We start from the raw sequence: 20,129 nt of genomic DNA on the forward strand, positions 1-20,129 counted from the left end.
GAAATTAAGTTTGCTGCGAGGAAGAAAGGGACGGAACAGGGTTTTGGCGTTTCATTCAGAGCTAAGGTTGAGGTTTTTAATAATCTATATTTTAGTTTTTATTGATGTGGCAAGAAAAGAGAGGATTAAGTCTAATTTGTGAGAATTGACATAGAATAAAAGTTGAGAACCCCTGTACTATTTCAGGGTGCTGGTGGCCCTCTGGTGGTGATTCTTACAGTTATTAGTTGATTTATTTAGAATGCGGCAGGAGGTTTGACTTTCGCGTTGAGAATTTAGCTTTTAACAAACGTAAACACAGTTTTTTATTGTCAGCTGGAATGCCCAGAAGGTACGCCATATATTTCAAACGGAGTTGTGAGAGGTCTATGCAGGGGAATATACTTTGATATAAATTGAATAACAATTATAACACAGGAATAGTTTTAACGATGTCAATGGAAACAGTACCGAAAGACTTACGTGGATTGAGGGCTTGTTTGGTGTGCTCTTTGGTTAAGGTACATTGTTTACAAATTGGTAATTCCCTGACACGATTCTTATTCCAAAATTGGTATTTAAAATTCCATCATCCATATTGTAATTTTATGATAGACGTTCGACCAATTTGAATTCGATGGTTGCGACAATTGCGATGAATTCTTACGCATGAAGAATAATAAGGACAATGTCTTCGACTGTACCAGTTCCAATTTCGACGGGTAAGCCGTTCGGGCGATTCAACGATTCCTTCTTTCTTAATTTTACTAATCGGTTCCTCGTTATCTTCAGTATGATAGCCGCGATGAGCCCAGAGGACAGTTGGGTTTGCAAATGGCAAAGAATAAGTAAGTAGCAAATAAGTACACGTCTGTACGCAGTAAGGTGAGATTAAGCAAGAGAAATATCGTTACTTTATTCTTGTAGACCTTTACAAAATTATAACAGTTACATTATCTTATAGTAAATTATAATATAAACTGTTATCCTCTGTCCCGCATCTTTTTGATGTTTGAAATTTCAAAGTTTTGAGCACCTAACTTAAACGAGCTTCTCCCTTCTAATTGTCCCACTCGGCAGTGCAAATGACGACAATGTAAATCATGTTTCGCATCGCACGGTTTTATACCCATGTAGAGGCAGAGCTTTGTACAAGTATCGAAGCCTGTATTTCGATAGAAACGTTGCGGCTAATACAAAGCAACGCGGTACATAAGGTTTGCGAATTTAATAAGTTCCCCGCGCCTCGGAGGCTCTTAACGTTAATCGCTATGATACATTTTTACAGAATTTTTACTACGATGTATGACCAGTATATGTAATTATTAAGGAACATGTTCATGTGCGTACACAAGATTCTATCTTAACGAGTTTTTAATTTCGTGTATATTTCGCATTCGTTTCTACATTTTGCTTTCCATTGCCATTCGAAACAAAGTAAACGGTGACGGACAGAGCGTTTCTCGTTGCTTATAAACGTGAGATTCGATTTTCTCCTGTTTCAGATCGATTTTGCAAAGGTGTGTACGCAATATCGGTGTCGGGGCGATTGCCGGCGGGCGTTATAAGAGAGATGAAAAGCAGAGGAATAGTATATAGACCACGCGACACGAGTCAACGATAATTTTGAACTTGTAAATGTAAGATCATTACCATATACTTTATTGTAATATTACATAATAGAATATTCTTTTAATTATCTCGCGTTCGAAATTCACTATGAATCTTATAAGATTTTCTCGAAAATAACTCGATTTGATTGATATGAACATTTTTGTTCGGGGTTCAAGAATTCCCTGAAATTCTTTCAACCTTTCTTTCGTTTTGACTATGCTTACGGCCTCGTGAGATCCCTTTGCGACATCAGCTTTCACCCTATTCGAGAGGACTACGGTACGTTAGTACATCCCTTCTAGCCTTTTCGCTGTCTGTACATTATTTTTAAACGGACTAGTCTGTAAGATATTGAAAATTTTCAAATTCAAAGAATATATATACAACTTACATATGGAATCCATCCTCCCTTATCGTACACATGCTCCTGTTACGTGTTAAATGTTTAAAAATGTTAACGTTTGATTTCTCTAACTGTTAATTAAATATATAAAGTCGGCTTGCTCTGTTAGCTACGAATCTTCGCGTAATAAGTTAATCTGTGTACATTCTAAATTTCGCGAGCGTCGGTTTCCTTCCCCGCGCGGATCAGTATCAAATGTGATTATTACCTGGACATACATTCGAGTGAGAATAGAGAGACGGATGTCGTAATACCGGCAAATGACTATTTACACAATTAAGCCATAGATTTGCACAAGTAACGTGGTAATTATTTTCATTATACACTACTCTGCCGCTAGTAATAACCGTTAAACAAAGTGAACAACATATGGCTTCTCCTTGATGCAAAGGCCAAGCTGGTAGTTCCGTAACAATCTGGAACACGTTACGCGACAGCATAAAAACATTGTTTACAATATCCTACGGGACGTGTGATGCAATAATGTGGCTTCTTACTGGTATGTTCGCATAGAACGGTTCCATTTCTGCCCAGATGCGATCGATGTCCATTAGCAGCTCGTCGAACCCTATTATGTTAATATCCATCTCTTTATACGAAAAATTCACACGCCTACAAACAGCCGCCACTTCAGCTAAATCTTTCGAGGGGGAAACAAGTCAACTGTATTAAAAGCATCTTAAAAGAGTGTCACAGAAAATGGTGGAACTTTTCGGTAATGCTACTTACTGCAAAGAAAATTATACCCCTGCGCTGAATTTAAAACTTCGTGCAACATAAGCTCCGAAGTAATAGTTGTAAATATATTTGCAGCTACTTGCAACAGTAACACACAGCTTTCCATGTACTGCTTCCATTCCCAGTATTCCGCCTGCAAAGGTGAATAGATTATGCCAATTTCTTTTGCTGCGTTTATTATTCTTGTTTAGTCCTAGAAGTGTATAAACTGTAGCAACCTGGTGCGCAGTATCCATTACTTGTTCATCTTCCGCATTCGAAGGTAAGAAAGACTTAAGATCTAAACTAGGCACAGATCCTGACCGAGTCAGTGCGTTCGACGCACCATTCATGAAATCTATACTATTAATTGATATGGCATCTTCCTTCTGAAGAGCTTTCCCTTGAATTGAAATGTCATCGTTACGACGCTGTCTGCGGTATAACAGAAACAAAGGATAGGAGTAGCGTAACATCGTTTACCCATTTCTAGCGAGCGTTCTTCCACGGTATCTTCGAGTTTAAGATTGTCAAACGACTCGGAAATTTCGGGCACCAGATTCAAGTTCGCTGCATTCGTATTACTGTTAGATTTGAAATCTAGATCTGTAAAGATCTCAGCGAAATTCTCCGTGTTTAAAGGATCGATGGCAGGAGTATTGGTTGCAGGCTGTTCTGCAGAGACGAATTCGCCAAACTCGTCAGTCGCCTGATTGTTATAACTTGCGCTCGCATCTGGTTCCGTTGATACAGTCGCTTCTTGAACCAATGCACGCAAGGCACTATATTTGTCTTCCACCAGCTGAAGATTCATGAGATCCTGTTGAGTAGATCCCGACGTTCTCGACGAAACCTAGATACAATTCCACATTGAAAAATAGAGTCAGATAAATGGAATCGTTTTCTAATCATGAATATATTACCCTTTCCATCCGTTCTGGTTTGCTTGAAACATCTTTGTGGTTCGTTAAGTTCATAATTTCTGTATTTGGATGCTCTTTTACGTTCTCGCTGTGCTCCTTAGGCGGATCATTGTTCCTTATCACTGTATCCTTAAGTATCACTGTTTTAGATTGACTCTTCATCATACATTTGGGAAATATTTCTGGCGAACCTTCCATAGTCGACTGATCTTTATTCTGAGGCATTGTATTAAAGGGTGTTGGTATAACTCGTGTTTGGACAGCGCCGTGCATGGACTTCACGTTTATATTATTTTTCTTCGACTTCTCAACTAGCTTCTTAACGCCTAAATTATGATTCGCGAGCCTGCTGCCAATAGCCGAGCCCTGCTTCGTGTCCCAGACAGGGACACTAGGAATGTTAGGAATGGGAGCGCTCTGAAACTCGGTGAACTCGTCGCATGGATCTGGTACGTTCGAGCGCTTGGAATCTACCTGCGAGCGGGTAGTTTGCTTCGCATCTTTAAACACATTATTCAAGTCCCACACAGCTGTAGACGAAGCGTGAGACTTATTATCGAAACAGAGAACTCTGCCAGGTACGTTGTTCGCCATTTGCGTATTTAAATCTGAAGATATGATTCCATGCTGGTGCAGCTTCATCTTTCCCTTAACATCCAACGAGTATCTCCCGTCCGGGCCAATGAAACTGACCTCGCCATGGTCGTTGAGGCTCTGAAATTTAGCTGCGGAGTTCAATTGCGTGACGGGCTGCAGATTCATCAGGCATTCTATATTTAAGTACGGGGTGCGTGGGAATGGAAGTAAGTGTAATATGTCTAGGCTATTGAAGGTATATGAAGCCTGCGCGGCGGCGACAAGAGCGAGGACGATGTATAGCTCTTGCTCCGTGAGCTGGCCGGCGTACTTTTGATTCGCCAAGTTCCATATGTGCCCAAGCACTTCCGTGGGAAGCTGACTAGTGAGCAATAGAGGAAAGACTTTGTTGGTGTCGACGAGCAGCTCTGTTTGAGTTCCGTTGGATCTGACTTTGTCTTCTCGCACCGCTTCCCATACCATCTTATAGATCGGCGGTAAAGTTGTGGAATTAGTCCATAGCCAAGTTGGCAACTGGTTCAGTCTTTTGTCCATATGAGCTTTGTTCATTGTCGTTAAGTGATCCTCGGCCAGGGGCTTTCGCTATGACGAGCTTAAATTACGTGAACTCGTCGAGCAGAATAATTTCATCCTTCAGCTTACTACCTTGGTACATACATCAAAGTGAACACTATAAACATCTCACCCATTTACAATGGACAGCGGACAGTTTCAACATTCGCGCGTGTCACCTCCGTTATATTGACCTCTAATAGTCCTCATCGTGTAAAGCGTACGAAAAATAGGAAGGCGTCGTTTTTATTGCACAGTGCGGCTAGAGCTGTGAATTCGGGACGAGAAGCGGAGAACTGCGTGGCACCCAACTTGACACATTCAAGTGTACCGGATGACCACTGGACAGGCTGTTACGAAGGCCGATCCGCGACAAGTGCCATGCAGTTCGTTCGAACTTCGGATTTAAGATGCTTTGCGGCGCTCATAATAATTTCACTTAACGTTCATTCTCGATATTTTATTCGCCGAGGATTTTATTCGAATAGCAGCTTTAATGCGCTCAATGTTAAAATGTCTGTTATTCAACTCTCATCGCTCAATCGATATTTTTTTCTAGCGCGTGAATCCTTCAGAGGATTTAAAAAAATTGAAAAGTATGGAATGATCGATGAGGATTGAAGAAGTAATTATTGAATTCATTAATTCGATAATGAAGAAACTGCAATGAATGTAAAACAGATTTACTAGGCCTTATATAAAAATCTGCTAACGATCTAATCCCATGTAAACCGCCTTAACACTCATCGTGCTCCTACGCAGTGGTGGTGGGCCCGTATTTTACTTAAAGTAGAAAAGTGAATTCTCTACGTGTAGAATAAGACGTAGTAAATACCTTAACTTTATTACGTTCGTGTATTTTACTGAATAAAATCATATTGTTTGAAAAAAAAAACGTTGCACACTGTGGAATACCATAACCTTCATGGATATATTGTATTTATTAAATTCAGAATTGTAACAACATATTTACTTATTGTTGGATGATGAATTTTGCCAACCATCTAAAAGTAGAACAGCATCTTTGGATTCCACACTGATTATTGACTTTTTGTAATCTTTTGTAATTTTGCGTTAAGCAAATTATTTGACAGTCTTTCGAATTTTTGACATTGAATACAGTTTCTATATTTTATACAATTATTTACATTTTTTACGCGTGTAATGCAGTAAATTCGATGTAACGTAGTAAACCTCATGAGTAAACCAATCACTGCTCCTACGTATCACACGTGCATGTGTGTGTGAACCTATACATATAAAAGGAATCTGAGAAATGCATGTATCTACACATGCATTTATCTGATCTGTCAAAACATGTCAAATCTGCATAGGCTAAAGGAACTGGATTACACGCTTAAAACTATAAATGTGGGCATGTTTAATGCTGAGATTAGTTCTTACCTTCCGCCGTTACGCGCCGCTAGCATTCGGCGTCTATAAATTGAACAAATCTGCTAAATACCTTTTACAGCAATAAATAAAGGATTCTATTGTTGAAAATAGATACATAATAAATCGCAGTCGCTCTAGAAGGAGTCTAGGACCTCGGATTCTAAATAAATACATAAATAAACAAACTTTAGGACGTATTAGTTCGCATTAGTTGTACACCTAGGAGCACAGTGTTTCGTGGTGCTACGAATCACTACGAATTAAAAGAACAGACCAAATTGGTATGAATTGTGGGTATACATATATTCGTATTGATTCATACCTATCCATTCAATCGTGGCCGTAGTATATTCAACCTGAACATTAGGGCCTCCGATTAAGGAAAGGAAACAGAAGGTGGAATAAGTTGCATTAAAGAGAGAAAAAACGTATTTGAAGGTATGTACATAACCTCCTTGACAAATTCGTGTGGCTTCGGCGCTTCGCATTGGAAACCGTATACCTGTGTTTTTAGGTGAGTTCTTAGTAGTCCAGAAATCATCGAATTAACCCCCGAAGTTTCGTGGAGAGCGTATTTACAATGTCGACAGACTTTTATATACGGTATTACGTGGGTCACAAAGGAAAATTCGGTCACGAGTTTCTTGAATTCGAGTTCAGACCGGACGGTAAATTGCGATACGCGAACAACTCGAATTACAAAAACGACACTATGATTCGGAAGGAGGCGTACGTGCATCAGTGCGTGATGGAGGAACTGAAAAGAATCATTCAGGACTCGGAAATCATGCAGGAGGACGATTCGTTGTGGCCACAGCCTGACCGAGTCGGACGTCAAGAATTAGAGATCGTAATCGGGGACGAGCACATATCGTTTACTACCTCGAAAACTGGCTCGCTGCTGGATGTTAACCAGTCACGCGATCCCGAAGGGCTACGTTGCTTTTATTATCTTGTACAAGATCTAAAGTGCTTAGTATTCTCTCTCATAGGACTTCACTTCAAAATAAAGCCTATATAAATGTGTACGAATGCGATCTATTTCAGGTTTAAACGAATCTAATGTAATTACTTGACTGTAAGGAAATACACGATAATTTTTAATTACCTTTGTATCTAGTTGTCTTGTTTCTCGTTAATACTCGCGATGTCAAGGATAATTAAGAAGGAAAAAAGGAGATTGCGATACAGATATAGGAAATGATCTGAATCACACTTGTATTTCTTTTGTACTTTGTTCGGTGATTAGGTGTAAAAAGCTTGCCCATTGTATGTATCGTGTACTAATAGAAAAATTAGTGGTAGGAGATATGATATCAGAGCACAGAATTCTAACGTTTCACTTTACCTGACGACATCGAGTAAAGAGTTTCGTTCGGGCAAAGTAGCTCGTTGCAATTAGCTGAAAGGGGGTTTTATTCTAGGTAGGTGTTTCTAGGTTATAATTTTCTAACCTTCAGAAGTTTCGAAGGATTTCAGAATACGATTGTTTACTCGAAACTTAAGCAATTTATTCAATTATACTACAAGTTATACATGCATGTTTTAACCATGTGACGGAAGATACTCAAATTTTGGTTTCTCCCTTATCAAAGTTATGCGGAGCATTTAGGTCAGAATATAATGTAACTGCTTTAAGGTGTTAGATTGAGTAACATCGCAGCTTAGCTTGTGATAGTGGATCATTATTTGTTACAGAAATAAAATGTCTTCCCAAGATGACGACGAACCCACCAACGAAAATGAGTTAACTGACAGAGTTGTCACGGATTCTGTACATTCAAGGTTTCGATCGGTCCAAGTTCATTGCGATGTCTGTAATATTGATATTGTTGGGAAGCGTTCTGCTATAGAGAAACACTTCAATAGCTCGCATCCGTCTAAGGAACGTTGCTGTTACTGTAAGGGCAAAGTGTTTGCTTACACGCAAATGCCCGACGGCGGTTCTACGGAGCCACCAAAAACCATTGTTTACCACAAGTGCAATAAGTCTTAACAGGAACTGATTATAATGTAAGCCTCAACTCCTATCAGTTACGACTGTTAAAGGAAGAGTACAAAAGAATCTCACTTATATATTTGTCTATTTAAAGAAAATATATTTCTTATAAAATCTATTTACATTGGTATGTACAGTACAAAACACAATAAAGAGCATTAGCAAATGTGGATACAAAAATTTCGTAAAGTTACAGAAGCAATCTTACAGAGAAAAGTGTGAAGAATTACAATTACGGCTTGGAACTACGATTGAAAGACACGATTCTTATTATTTTCTGTATAAGTAGGAGTATTAAAGGCTGAGCTTATATTACAATTTATTCCAAATACAAAGATACATACTTTTGTGCACACTGTTAGTTCAATCCCCGTACAAGTCGTAAATAAGAAATCTTTGTAATGTCCTTGGAATTACATCTAAGACATGTTTTACAAAATATATAACATCGATTTATAGAATCTTTTAATTTGTAAATTGTACTTCGGCGGGCAACTTTTCGTAACATCGATGTAGTTGAATGTAAAGCAAAAGTTAAAGCAATTTGCATTTTCCAACTATGTACTTCTCTCGATACTTGCCAAGCGTGTTCATTACTGTACTCCATAAATACATATATATATATATATATATTTTTTTTTTTCAAAAAATATATAGGGTAAAGGTACCCGTAGTTGACAACTTTTCAGAAAAACGTGAAAAATAAGGTTTTTAGAAGTGCAACTATCTCTTTTCAACAGCGCGCCGCGGCTCCTAATACCCACAGTTTGCCACTCCTAAAAACTTTATTTTTCACGTTTTTCTGAAAAGTTGTCAACTACTGATACATGATCAACTACTGGTACTTTTACCCTAAATGAATTAGTTTAATAATTTTTGTGCGCAAATATATACTGCAACAAATTTTATATCAGTAGCTTAATGTTCCATAGTCAACTGTTGTATGCAGGTGACTTTCGACTGCAATTTGTTAATTATAGAGTATACAAAAGTATAATACTGGTAATAAATGTTGCTAGACATGTAACACGAACCGATCAAATGCGTTTAACTTTAAATAATCAATTGAATAAATAATTTTACACCAAAAACAAAAAATAAATAAATTAAAGCCTGCTGTGCACGTTTGCACGAATTACTCCCAGCAGTGTTTCAATTAACACGCGAAGAATGAAAAGATATTTTCCGTTATTTATAAGTAGAATTTGGTTGTTTTATAAAAGCCTTACATATACTTGTGCATAACATCATTTACGTATTCGCTGTTTAGTAAGTTTCTCACTCCCTTGCCTGGCTCTTTAAAAACAATTTCAATCTTGTAGGGTAATCGGTCATTATACCAGTTGCTCCAAGTTCAAAAGCTTCCTTGAATTCGTCATCCTTATTCAAGACCCAGAAATAAACCTATAAGAGTATACAAACAGTTTTGAACATTCCAGCCCAATTTCTCTAATATTCCACTAAGCTCATGATTGCTTGCGTTATTGGCTTACATGTATTCCACGAGCTCGTAAGTGGTTGAATAAACATGGCCTCATTAGCAATACGTTAATAGTTCGTACAATTAGCTTTGGCGAAGGCATAAATGTTGGTCTTGGCCCTCCCCTGCGCCTATGATAACGTGACATTCAGGAATTCTATTCAATCGAGTATCAAATAAAGTATTCAAGGTACCGTAAGTAAATGGAAGGTAGGCATATTTCCAGGTGCGTCTCCTTCAGTGGCACAAATGGCAACAAACCGGTATACATGAGAAGTATCAATAAAGTTACACGTTGCATAGAAAATAACAAATTTACATTCGGATTCTGGAAAAAAAAATAGTAGCCCATTATGTTCATATCCTTAAGTTTCTGGACTATTCGAAACAGAAGTTAATTACCGTTTTATAACACTTCTGCGTGACCTCGTCACTGAAGTTTCCCCAAACGGTATACTCCTCACGATTATACTCCTTTATTAGACTGGCAACCTTCGATATAAGTTGGTCATCGTTGATCTTAATGTCAATATTGATAGGAACATGAGGGAATGCCTCGAACACTTCTTTCAGCAAAGCGAACCGTCTCTCTTCCTCGATCTCTGAGCCGTTGAACTCTGCATCTGTGAAACTACACTCTTTCAATAATTCTATTCGACGACGATTTCTCAAAAATTATTCATAGGTACCTGGATCGAAATCGATCGGTAGGCACGGTTTCAGGAGAGGCAGCTCCTTGTAATTCAGTTCACATATGTTCTTATCTGTACCCGTGCTGCGCAAAAGATTCTGATCGTGCGAGACAACCACCTCCCCGTCTTTTGTCAGTTGGCAGTCTAACTCCAACATCTCCGTCCCTATTGCCACTGCTCTGAAAGAGAAGTTTACGATACATCTCGTTATCTCTCCGACCAGTTACAGTCTTCCTCGGATTATTGAAATGCTTTTTTCCCCGGATTATTGGAAAAGACCTACCCACCTGGTCCCGGGTAGGTCGCCCGTTAACTGCAGAGGGCAATAAAACCATTGGGCCATGTAAAATACCCAGTACAGACAAATAAAATGTTCACATTTTTGATAAATGTTCATGAAAAGTCAGTCTCCTTGCCCTACTACTACTTCCCCTGCCCCGGTTTATCGAGAATTCCCCAGTCCTAAATCTTTCTCAATAATTCGGGGAAAACTGTAGGTACGCTTATTGTTCTCCAGGCTTGAGATAATGAGTAAGCACTCCTACTAACCGTTTAAATGCGGTCATTGTATTTTCATAGCCCTCTCCCGCGCCTGAGGAGAAAAACATGAAATTCATGATCAATCATACTTCCATCATGTACGTGCATCATAAATGTCCAAACATTATAAAGATTACTCGCCTCCTCTGTGACTGATATGCTGGCACGAGAATTTCACCTTTTTCTTCTTGTGCAGTAAAGTCGGATATTTGAAAAGTATCATCGACGTTAATACGTAACCACCTATCAACGTGTACCACAACATCTTGTTACACTTGCCCGTTTCTCCTCCAAGTGATGTGTCAGAATCATGTCTCCATGTATTTGAACAAGTCTTAATTGACATGCAAATCAAAACGTTCCGAGTGACGGTACCCCAACTATACTGGAAGACACGCAGGAAATTTACAAGGCTACATGACGAACTCCGTCAAATTTGACGGGGGAACGTGGGGAAACGTCAACAAAGCGAAAATCATACGGGTGGAATCGCATTAGAAAGTCTCCATGCTTCGCTTCGCGCTACATAGAAACGCTTCATTACGCTCTCTTTGTTTTCACGGTCCCTTACCCGAGAATCACAGGGAACATGAAGTAAGAGTAAGGAGACTCATCTACGGAAGCGCCTACGCGCCACCATCTGCCTAGATTGAAAGTGGTCAGAAGAACTGTTCCGTTCAGCGGGATGTTCGCCAAATGGAATAACTTGGACTTTGTCGTCGTCATCTTGAAATTGTAAATGACATGAGACAAAAAGGTTAAAAATACATGGTTACATTACAGGGGAAATACATATACACATATCCGAAAAACGTAGAAGGAATTGGTTCTTCCACCAAATGTGGAATATAACGTCATTATTATTTCTACGTTCCATCTGCTCATAGTATGGTACCTTTTCTGGAGGAAAAATTGATGGAATTGCTTTTTGTTTTAATTTTGGTTTTCCTCTTTTCACGTACATGACTGTTCCATCGTCTTGTAAAAAGGCATCTTCTCTAATAACATCTTCTGGTTTAAAGTGCAGTTCGCAAATCGTGCTTTTCTTGCTTAGTTTTATATTTTTATTACACAACATGTCATTCTATAAAAAAAATTATATATATAACTTTTGAAAAAAAATGAATTATTTCTTAAAATATAAATACTGTGTAAGCAGTAAAAAAGCTTTTTTTGTATGATCCATTTTTCTCTCTTCTAGAGCTGCATCAGCTGCATCTTGATGCAATAGGTCAGTTTACTTAGGATGTTACTATAGAAATTAAAAGTATTAAAAATTAAAATGCATCCCAATTATCTTATAAGAAAAATTGAAAATATTAATACTGTTAGAAATTATTCATATTAATATTTGAATATACTTAGAAATATACCCTTTAATTATTAATAATAACATAAAAGATATTGCACATCACTAAATAAAAACTAAATAAAAACTAAAGTTTATTTAAAATTTATGCTAAAGAAAATTCTACAATTTTCTTCTAAACCTTATAATATCATGTGATTAGAAATAATATTGTAACCAAACTATACTCACTTTAAAATTTATTATAAAAACTACAACCGAAACATTAAACACTTCTTGACGAATATTCAAGATGGCGACGACAAAGTCCAAGTTATTCCATTTGGCGACCATCCCGCTGAACGGAACATTTTTCGTGACCATTTTTTTTTCTGTCTGGGATATAGAGATAAGTCTTCTTACTCTTACTTCATGGCAGGGAACTCCAATTCGAATGTATTTCTAATCACGGATTCTTCTAATATTTCTGGGTGCATTGAATACGTTGGTTGCAATTTCGCAGGACAAGATACTAGTATCGGTTTCCTAACGGAGCGAATGTATTTTAATTTTTTAGAGGGAGTTTGAATGCATTTGAATGGTAGTCATTTCGAAGGGTGCACATGTGACGAGAAAATTCGCTTCTGTTACTCATGTTACTAAACAAGTATAATTCGTAAATACCCCTGCAAGCGTAATTGATTTTGGCTACTACTGCTCCTTCCGTCAGTAAGTTTCGGGGAATGAGAGAAGCGTCTTAAGCGGGCGGGAAGGGATCGCAGAAAATTCAGCGGCCAGATATTTCTAATAATTGGTGGATAGGTAACTATATTAACCTGTTGGACGTTATCTTTCTCCCTAGTTCGGAACTTTTCCGAATGCACCTGTCAAACAGGTTTAAAAGCTACCTTTGCAAAAATGTGTTTCCGCCAGCGTCTCTCATTCGCTTGACGAGATGTCGGATTCGAATTCGCCGAAAACAGATGCGAGCAGCCCAAGCCTTTCGGGAAACTTGCGACAATTCCGATTCCAAAAGAAACAACTGAAACGATTGAACATGTGTAAGTGCTCCTTTATTCTTGATTCTAAATTTCTAGGTCGACGCGGCCATGTCCATCTTTTGTTGTTATTTTATTTCGGCATAGCTTCTTACGTGATCGTTACTATTTTATTACTAACCGATCGCTTTATTAGGTACACCTGTATTTTAACATTAACACGGAAATACGAAGGAGTGCACACAGGTTTTTCTTAATTAAAGATCGTGGCGTTAGGATGGGTTGTTTCATAACACGATTATAAATAAATTGTAAATTATGCTTTCATCTAGCGGATGATGACAGTAATCTGACCAGCTCCGAGATCCAGTTCAGGCGTAAGACAGTGAACGTAATCGAAGACAGCGACAGTGATGCTGGCGGTCCTAACAAAATTACTGCCCCTTCGAATTATAAGGAGAAGGTAGTTAATCAATCGTGACCGGAGCTTTTAGAGCCTCTCAAAACGATGCAAACTGATCTTTCTGTGCAAGTAGGAGACTGTTAACAACGCGAATTCGAATAGCGATGACGGGATCAAAGAATCTAGGCGAAGCAGGAAGAGGACCATCAAAGATTCTTCTAGGTCTAATAAGAAAAAGCGAAGAAAAATAAACAGAGATGAAGATGTAGATATTGATTCGGATGAAACTAATTTCAAGGACAAAGTATTCGATAGGTATGTGTCCGATAATTCTGTACGTTCTAATAATCCTAATTCTTCCTTTGCGATGCTTTCAGCGATGAGGATTCGGATATAGAGATATCTAATGAGCTTACAGGTGATAAAAAAGCAGTATTAGAATTCATGCAAAACAGTCTTGCTTCCGAATTACTTTTAATGTCTCACTGCTCTCAGAAAAAAGCGAAAGCCATTGTGGAAGCGAGACCATTTGCGAATTGGAGAGATTTAGTTGATAAGTTCCAACACAATAGGTACTTGGATACAGAGCTGTTGAATTCGGCCCAAGTAAGCAACAGAAATTGTTCTCCCGCTGTTGATAGCGTAGAGTAGTATCTAATATCAAGATCGTTAATGTCATTCGAACAGGAGCTAATAGCTACGAGACAAGCAGTGGAAACTCTAATGAGAAAATGTCTCCGTTTATCTACAAACATCGAACGGGCTGTAGCTGTAGGAGCGTCAACCATCACGAAGCAGCCGAAGGGAATATCGCCAAACTTAACATTAGCCCCCTACCAAATGGTCGGTTTAAACTGGCTCGCTGTGATGCATGCTCAGCACGTGAACGGTATACTCGCCGACGAGATGGGTCTAGGGAAGACGATTCAAGTAATAGCCTTCCTTACATACTTGAGAGAGGCTGGCCTTAGAGACGAGAAGGATGGGCCACATTTGATCGTTGTTCCCAGCTCTACAATGGGTAAAGAAACATCGCGAGGTTTGTCGAAGTTATTCAATTCCCTTCCTAACATTTCTTCAATTTGCTTGCAGAGAATTGGAAAAACGAGTTGGAAAGGTGGTCGCCTAGCTTGAAAGTTGTACAATATTATGGCTCTCAAGAGGAGCGCAAAGAGATGAGGCTAGGATGGCGAAACGGGGATCTAGACGACGTCGACGTCTTGTTAACTACCTATAACTTAATTAGCAGCACGCCGGAGGAGCGGAGACTATTTCGTGTTATGCCAATTCATCATGTTGTCTTCGATGAGGCTCACATGCTGAAAAATATGAGCACCATCAGATATGAAAATCTCGTTCGAATTAATGTACGTGTTTGTGCTCATGATTCTATTGAGAGTTTTACTAATCCCTGATGTATCACGATTATTTTACAGGCTAAACATCGAATTCTCTTAACGGGCACTCCTCTGCAGAATAATGTATTAGAACTGATGTCGCTCTTGATATTCGTAATGCCTTCGTTATTCGCGGGCAAACAAGCTGACTTAAAGAGTCTGTTTTCAAAGAATCCTGTAAGCACGAAACACTTCACTAATCACTGCGCGGTTGTTGCAAGGAACATGCTTCACGTAATTTGTATCCATGAAATTTTAGAAGATGCCAGCAGTTAAGAAAAACGGCGATCAGCCTCTGTTCGAGCAGGAGCAGGTGAAAAACGCGAAGCAAATTATGAGACCGTTCGTGCTTCGTCGATTGAAGTCGGACGTCCTTCGAGATATGCCTAAGAAAAGTGATCGCGTGATAAGGTGTCCGATGACGGAAAAGCAGAAGGGAATGTACAACAATCTGATCGCCAAATTTTCAGCCGAGGCTGATCAGAGCAGTGAAGTTAATGGTATAGGAATGATGATGCAGCTGAGGAAGCTGGCTAATCATCCACTTCTGTCGCGAGATTACTACAACGAATCTAAGTTAAAAGTAAATACACACTTTCGTAGTCAAAGTTGAGCTTTATTCCACAGAATTATAATTGCGTGCGATTCTCTGTTAGACAATAGCTGAGAGACTGGCCAAGGAGCAGGGGTATAAACAGAAGAATGCAGATTACATCTTCGAAGATTTACACTGGATGTCTGATTACCAAATAAGCCAGCTGACGAGAACGTACAAGAGCTTGGGGGGTCTAGGCTTACCTCAGGAACTCATCTTTGACGCTGGCAAATTCAATATACTGGACGATTTATTACCAAAATTGAAAGAGGAAGGTCACAGGGTATTGATCTTCAGCCAATTTACAATGGTATTGGATATATTAGAGGAATACCTAACGCTTAAAGGAAATACGTATTTAAGGTGTGCTTCATATTCAATATTTATTTTCCGATCTTATGCCAAGTTCTAATAATTCCTATGAACTTGCAAATATAGATTGGATGGCAGTACGCCAGTCACGTATAGGCAGTTTTTGATTAATCAGTATATGGAAGACGACAGTATATTCATATTTTTATTATCCACGAAAGCTGGCGGTTTAGGAATCAATTTAACAGCCGCGGACACTGTTGTAATCCATGACATTGATTTCAATCCATATAACGATAAGCAGGCAGAGGATCGTTGCCACAGAGTTGGTCAGACAAGGTACGCGACTGAGACTTCATGGTATAAGAAGCGTTCGATCGATTTTGATCTGACAGAGGACACATTCGATTCGTCTGTTTCAGACCTGTCACGATCATTAGATTATTAACCGAGGGTACAATAGAAGAGGGCATGTACGAAATAGCACAGGACAAATTACATCTCGAGCAACAAATCACTGACGCCGAAGGTAAGTGGTGCATATTCGTAACGTTTGTAACTGAACGCTGAAGAGAAATGTCTGTTCACAGAAAACGAGAGCACGGATAAAAAGAGCGTGCTGAAGTTACTTAAGATGACGTTAGGTTTGGAACACAACAGATCGTTGTCGCTGTCGCCGCCGAAGAACGCACGCACGAGTAACGGATTGTCGAACAGCAAGGCGGACAGCGACATAGAGTTTTAAAATTTAACCCTTTGCTTAAGCATATTTTCTACTAGCGGAAAATTTCACAACATTTTTATACGTATCCTTGAACTTTGTGATAAAGTACTGTTTACACGGGAGCAGGTAAAGTACTGTTGCACGGAAAGGTGAGAAACAGAAACGAGGCAATACGATTTTAAGGTACACCTCGCGGATGTTTTTGGGTCTACTATTTACGTCTTTGTGAGAACATGCATGTACACCATTTGATATCTATGGATCCACGAAATCTCGATTTTTATTGTATCTCGTACATCACTTACCGACATCGTTCCTTTATTTATGCAAGCGTATTTATAGATTATTCTTAATTTTAACTTTGTGTCTTGTGTCTATGTTCGAATATTTAATCGTATCTAATCTGTTTTTTATGAAGTTAATCGATGAATTTTAAGCGGGTCTGCACAATACTTGCTGTAAACACAAGGAAGAACAGAGATCAGAAAGTGGCGGACAGAAAAGTTCATGGTAAAATGTGAATCATATTGTCGATACGCATATTTATTTGGTATTGCTGTACACACATTCCTTGAGAGATTACTTGATCATTGTACAAAACCATAAAAGATATTATACTATTCACCAGAGTTAATTTATTTCTCTCGCGATCTCTTTCTTTATAGATTGGGCAGATTAGCTATCAGATGTCCACCGGAGATGAACATTGGCAACGTCTCTAGGTATCTCAACAAATCTATATATATAAAAGAAGAAGTCCCGACTGACTGACTGACTAACTGACTGACTGACTCATCAACGCCCAGCTCAAACCGTTTAACCTAGGAACGTGAAATTTAGAAGGTACATTGTTTTCGTCACGTAGGCGCCCACCAAGGAAGGATTTTTGGAAATTCCGTCCTCAAGGGGGTGAAAAGGGGTAAAATGTATTTTCTCGGATTCGTTAATATCTCTTAGGCCCCGATTAGATATTAATTTGGTTCTTACAAAGGTTTCCCACACAAATCCCTAAAAATCAATTTCAGGATTTTGCCCTAATCAACGCCCTAAGGGGGTGGTGAAAAGAGGTGAAATTTGTTTTCATGGAGTCCTTAATATCTCTTAGACCCGAAGCGAAGCGCGAGTATATTTTGCTAGTACATCATAAATGCACTTTAAAATGTTGTAGCTTCGCGTTAAATCTACCTTACAATTCGCAGCACGCTACACGTAGAGGCCTTGTACATTACCTGCGGTATAATTTTCATGTACTACAGTTATCAATGTAAATGATACTGCCAAGCAACTAAGCATCGCGTTATCGTGATAGAGGCTCTAAAATGAAAGGGAAGCTAGCAGGTGTCAGAAAATTCAGCACACTTTATCAGGCGCTATTCTGTGCGGATAATCCGTGACGCAAGTGGAAAACCGCATATTTCCCTGATCAGAATCTAAAGTCGTAGAATGCCGGCGTCGGAAAGTGCAGAAGCCCGGAAAATTACTGTGACATTATCTGAATGACGCTGTCTTCGTCGGTCCCTGTAATATTCACCATTAACTGGAAATGTTCGACCATGATTGTATGTACATTGCAAAATTCGAGTTGCATATACTTCTGTGCGTTGAATTACAATTAAAACAACGCAATTATATAGTAACTGAGAATTCACGATAGATTATGTTGCAATGATAACATCAAATGTTATCCCAACGGATTGTTTTCGATTGTTAATCAAATCGTCGTGTTATTACTGGTAGTTTATCATTATGGTCATCAAGGTATTTAATGATTATTAAATGATGAGGGAAGAATAAAAGGGTGAAGTTTGAAGGGGAAGGAATGAGAGCAGTATCTACGAATGGCAGGGGAAGCAGGAGAAGTAGAAGAAGAGGAGAGGCAGAATCGCGAAAAAAAATAAAAATTATGTAGTCTTAGGGAAAGTTATTTATTAAGAGGGTACAGGACTATTGGACACGTAAAATCGATGGTTTCTTTTATGTCGGATTGCATAGGTACCAAGTAATCATTACACCCGTACTTTTCGTAGTTTATTGTGGACGCATTTCCGAGTAATTGCCAAAAAAAAAATTACCGGAATGTTCAAATTTGTTGAAATTATTAAGCGCTGAAAATGGTTCTGCGTAGTGCGCAGCTGTAATCGGTGTACGTAGTTTCAGGTGAACCAATCATCTGAAAGCAAAATGTTTTGGGGTGAGTAATTTCTACACCAAAATCTGCAGCATGGAATTTGGCTGGCGAATTTAAACAAAAATTGTGAAAGTTACACAGGAATCAATTTTTCCCCACATTTTACGGAAAGAAATCATGTTTAATCATTTATAATTTTTTTTTACAAACATCCAATGTTGATGCGGAAATTCCATGCTATAGAGAAATGAATTCTACACCTCCAGTTAAAATTTCAAGTGAAAATATTCATTCGTTCAAAAGTTATGATGTACGGTGTTTAAAAGTGTAGTTTAGAAATAAACGGCTTCAAAGTTAAGTCCCCTACGCCAATACCGCTCTGCGAAGTCGTTACTCGGCGAAGCACTCAGTTACTTCAGCGTTATAATTTCCGTAATTATTCGAATTTCCTCGTGAAACTTCGTTGTAAATGTTCACAAAGCAAATGTTCACTTTCAGAATTAATAGTAATAAAAAAATCGATTTTTCGAGATATAAATAATTCTGTACCCCATCAACCAATACATATGCATTTTATGCAATATTCCACGCGCAGGATGTAAGCCGCTCCAAAAGATAAAAGAGACGAAAAAATTCATCCTCGTCATTTCATTGATAATGTACTTAGTCCCACGGGCTTTTATTGTTACCTTTTGTTATCAGCATAACGGCCTCGAATCTCTTATTACACCTAAGGGAGAAATTGGACAGTTCTTACAGGAATATACGCGACATTAAAGGATGTGACTACCCGGATCTGGTAGCTTCTCCGTAACTCTCGCATGTGGCATTCCCCATTCGTACAATAGACACGTAGAAATAAATCCGAGTGAAGGGTAATCGACGAGCGTCATACAGTTAAATGCCCGCGGCTTCGTAAAAATTATTTTTCTCTTTCGTTCCTCAACCGTAACCTGTTCGCATAATCAATAGCTGTTTTCCTCGAAGATTCTCGGGTATCTCGGTACGATCTCGCACGATCTCTTTACCCATTTAAACCAACGGCACGATCAACCGGTAAACTTTTTATAATTCAGTAAATTAAATTCCAAACACTCGTTTTCATTCCTTATGCAATACAATCGTATAATGTCAACACCCACCGTAATAAATTCCACTCCGTTGTAATCTAGAGCGAGCAGAAACTCGAAAATTATGTACGAAACAGAATTCTTTGCATCGTAAATATTGGTATTGACGATGGTAGATCACACGTTTATCGGTTGAAACTGGTGTCGCCATTTTGGTTAGGGAACCTCGATTTCAGATTCGATAGGGGAATTGGCGGCAACTCGGCAGACGGTTTACTCGAATAGTGTCATCCGCACTGTCCCGCGAGGAATTGCGAAAGGTA

The 20,129-nt window shown here is 38.8% G+C and overlaps 6 protein-coding genes across 7 annotated transcripts; 4 read left to right on the plus strand and 2 right to left on the minus strand.

Annotated features, from left to right (window-relative positions):
• Window positions 1-240: 240 nt before the first annotated feature.
• On the plus strand, window positions 241-1,678 carry Spt4 (Transcription elongation factor subunit spt4). The gene is made up of 4 exons (XM_076817828.1): window positions 241-500; window positions 595-701; window positions 772-827; window positions 1,485-1,678. The coding sequence occupies exons 1-4, from the start codon at window positions 432-434 to the stop codon at window positions 1,601-1,603; spliced, it is 351 nt and encodes a 116-aa protein (XP_076673943.1). The 5' UTR covers window positions 241-431; the 3' UTR covers window positions 1,604-1,678.
• LOC143372014 (uncharacterized) lies at window positions 866-5,252 on the minus strand. Of its 2 annotated transcripts, XM_076817796.1 has the most exons (7): window positions 3,637-5,252; window positions 3,197-3,566; window positions 2,953-3,116; window positions 2,726-2,867; window positions 2,494-2,636; window positions 2,205-2,412; window positions 866-1,934 (listed from the first exon to the last, which is right to left on the minus strand). In XM_076817796.1, the coding sequence occupies exons 1-7, from the start codon at window positions 4,780-4,782 to the stop codon at window positions 1,930-1,932; spliced, it is 2,178 nt and encodes a 725-aa protein (XP_076673911.1). In that variant the 5' UTR covers window positions 4,783-5,252; the 3' UTR covers window positions 866-1,929. The 2 variants fall into 2 exon arrangements, with proteins under 2 accessions (XP_076673911.1, XP_076673910.1); XM_076817795.1 differs by having other exon boundaries at window positions 866-2,412; window positions 3,637-5,251.
• Window positions 5,253-6,481: 1,229 nt separating this feature from the next.
• On the plus strand, window positions 6,482-7,295 carry Mago (mago, exon junction complex subunit). The gene is made up of 2 exons (XM_076817824.1): window positions 6,482-6,618; window positions 6,695-7,295. The coding sequence occupies exon 2, from the start codon at window positions 6,761-6,763 to the stop codon at window positions 7,199-7,201; it is 441 nt and encodes a 146-aa protein (XP_076673939.1). The 5' UTR covers window positions 6,482-6,618; window positions 6,695-6,760; the 3' UTR covers window positions 7,202-7,295.
• LOC143372025 (uncharacterized) lies at window positions 6,573-8,813 on the plus strand. Its single transcript, XM_076817827.1, has 2 exons — window positions 6,573-6,694; window positions 7,879-8,813. The coding sequence occupies exons 1-2, from the start codon at window positions 6,621-6,623 to the stop codon at window positions 8,174-8,176; spliced, it is 372 nt and encodes a 123-aa protein (XP_076673942.1). The 5' UTR covers window positions 6,573-6,620; the 3' UTR covers window positions 8,177-8,813.
• Window positions 8,814-9,360: 547 nt separating this feature from the next.
• LOC143372021 (lysophospholipase D GDPD1) lies at window positions 9,361-11,313 on the minus strand. The gene is made up of 7 exons (XM_076817821.1): window positions 11,033-11,313; window positions 10,901-10,943; window positions 10,349-10,530; window positions 10,062-10,282; window positions 9,854-9,987; window positions 9,673-9,790; window positions 9,361-9,583 (listed from the first exon to the last, which is right to left on the minus strand). The coding sequence occupies exons 1-7, from the start codon at window positions 11,235-11,237 to the stop codon at window positions 9,458-9,460; spliced, it is 1,029 nt and encodes a 342-aa protein (XP_076673936.1). The 5' UTR covers window positions 11,238-11,313; the 3' UTR covers window positions 9,361-9,457.
• Window positions 11,314-12,704: 1,391 nt separating this feature from the next.
• On the plus strand, window positions 12,705-17,232 carry Etl1 (SWI/SNF-related, matrix-associated actin-dependent regulator of chromatin, subfamily a, containing DEAD/H box 1). The gene is made up of 13 exons (XM_076819256.1): window positions 12,705-13,001; window positions 13,113-13,240; window positions 13,510-13,640; window positions 13,714-13,895; window positions 13,958-14,186; window positions 14,268-14,601; window positions 14,673-14,947; window positions 15,017-15,154; window positions 15,237-15,560; window positions 15,634-15,935; window positions 16,011-16,223; window positions 16,307-16,413; window positions 16,475-17,232. The coding sequence occupies exons 2-13, from the start codon at window positions 13,135-13,137 to the stop codon at window positions 16,627-16,629; spliced, it is 2,496 nt and encodes an 831-aa protein (XP_076675371.1). The 5' UTR covers window positions 12,705-13,001; window positions 13,113-13,134; the 3' UTR covers window positions 16,630-17,232.
• The last annotated feature ends 2,897 nt before the right edge of the window (window positions 17,233-20,129 follow it).

The sequence above is a fragment of the Andrena cerasifolii genome, chromosome 8 (genome assembly GCF_050908995.1).
Source record: "Andrena cerasifolii isolate SP2316 chromosome 8, iyAndCera1_principal, whole genome shotgun sequence".
Classification (NCBI taxonomy): domain Eukaryota; kingdom Metazoa; phylum Arthropoda; class Insecta; order Hymenoptera; family Andrenidae; genus Andrena; species Andrena cerasifolii.

Excerpts from the sequence above, each read along its gene's own strand:
- LOC143372014 (XM_076817795.1), bottom strand. The coding sequence starts at position 4,782 with ATGAACAAAGCTCATATGGACAAAAGACTGAACCAGTTGCCAACTTGG. Across the intron at positions 3,117-3,196 it reads AGAACGCTCGCTAGAAATGG|GGAAAGCTCTTCAGAAGGAA; the intron begins GTAAACGATGTT and ends TTTCAATTCAAG. Across the intron at positions 2,637-2,725 it reads GGGGTATAATTTTCTTTGCA|ATTTAGCTGAAGTGGCGGCT; the intron begins GTAAGTAGCATT and ends CCCCCTCGAAAG.
- LOC143372025 (XM_076817827.1), top strand. The coding sequence starts at position 6,621 with ATGTACATAACCTCCTTGACAAATTCGTGTGGCTTCGGCGCTTCGCAT. Across the intron at positions 6,695-7,878 it reads CCGTATACCTGTGTTTTTAG|AAATAAAATGTCTTCCCAAG; the intron begins GTGAGTTCTTAG and ends TATTTGTTACAG.
- LOC143372021 (XM_076817821.1), bottom strand. The coding sequence starts at position 11,237 with ATGTCAATTAAGACTTGTTCAAATACATGGAGACATGATTCTGACACA. Across the intron at positions 10,531-10,900 it reads ACAATGACCGCATTTAAACG|AGCAGTGGCAATAGGGACGG; the intron begins GTTAGTAGGAGT and ends CTTCTCTTTCAG. Across the intron at positions 9,988-10,061 it reads CGCAGAAGTGTTATAAAACG|AATCCGAATGTAAATTTGTT; the intron begins GTAATTAACTTC and ends TTTTTTTTCCAG.
- Spt4 (XM_076817828.1), top strand. The coding sequence starts at position 432 with ATGTCAATGGAAACAGTACCGAAAGACTTACGTGGATTGAGGGCTTGT. Across the intron at positions 501-594 it reads TGGTGTGCTCTTTGGTTAAG|ACGTTCGACCAATTTGAATT; the intron begins GTACATTGTTTA and ends ATTTTATGATAG. Across the intron at positions 702-771 it reads ACCAGTTCCAATTTCGACGG|TATGATAGCCGCGATGAGCC; the intron begins GTAAGCCGTTCG and ends CGTTATCTTCAG.
- Etl1 (XM_076819256.1), top strand. The coding sequence starts at position 13,135 with ATGTCGGATTCGAATTCGCCGAAAACAGATGCGAGCAGCCCAAGCCTT. Across the intron at positions 14,187-14,267 it reads AGCTGTTGAATTCGGCCCAA|GAGCTAATAGCTACGAGACA; the intron begins GTAAGCAACAGA and ends TCATTCGAACAG. Across the intron at positions 14,948-15,016 it reads AAAATCTCGTTCGAATTAAT|GCTAAACATCGAATTCTCTT; the intron begins GTACGTGTTTGT and ends ATTATTTTACAG.
- Mago (XM_076817824.1), top strand. The coding sequence starts at position 6,761 with ATGTCGACAGACTTTTATATACGGTATTACGTGGGTCACAAAGGAAAA.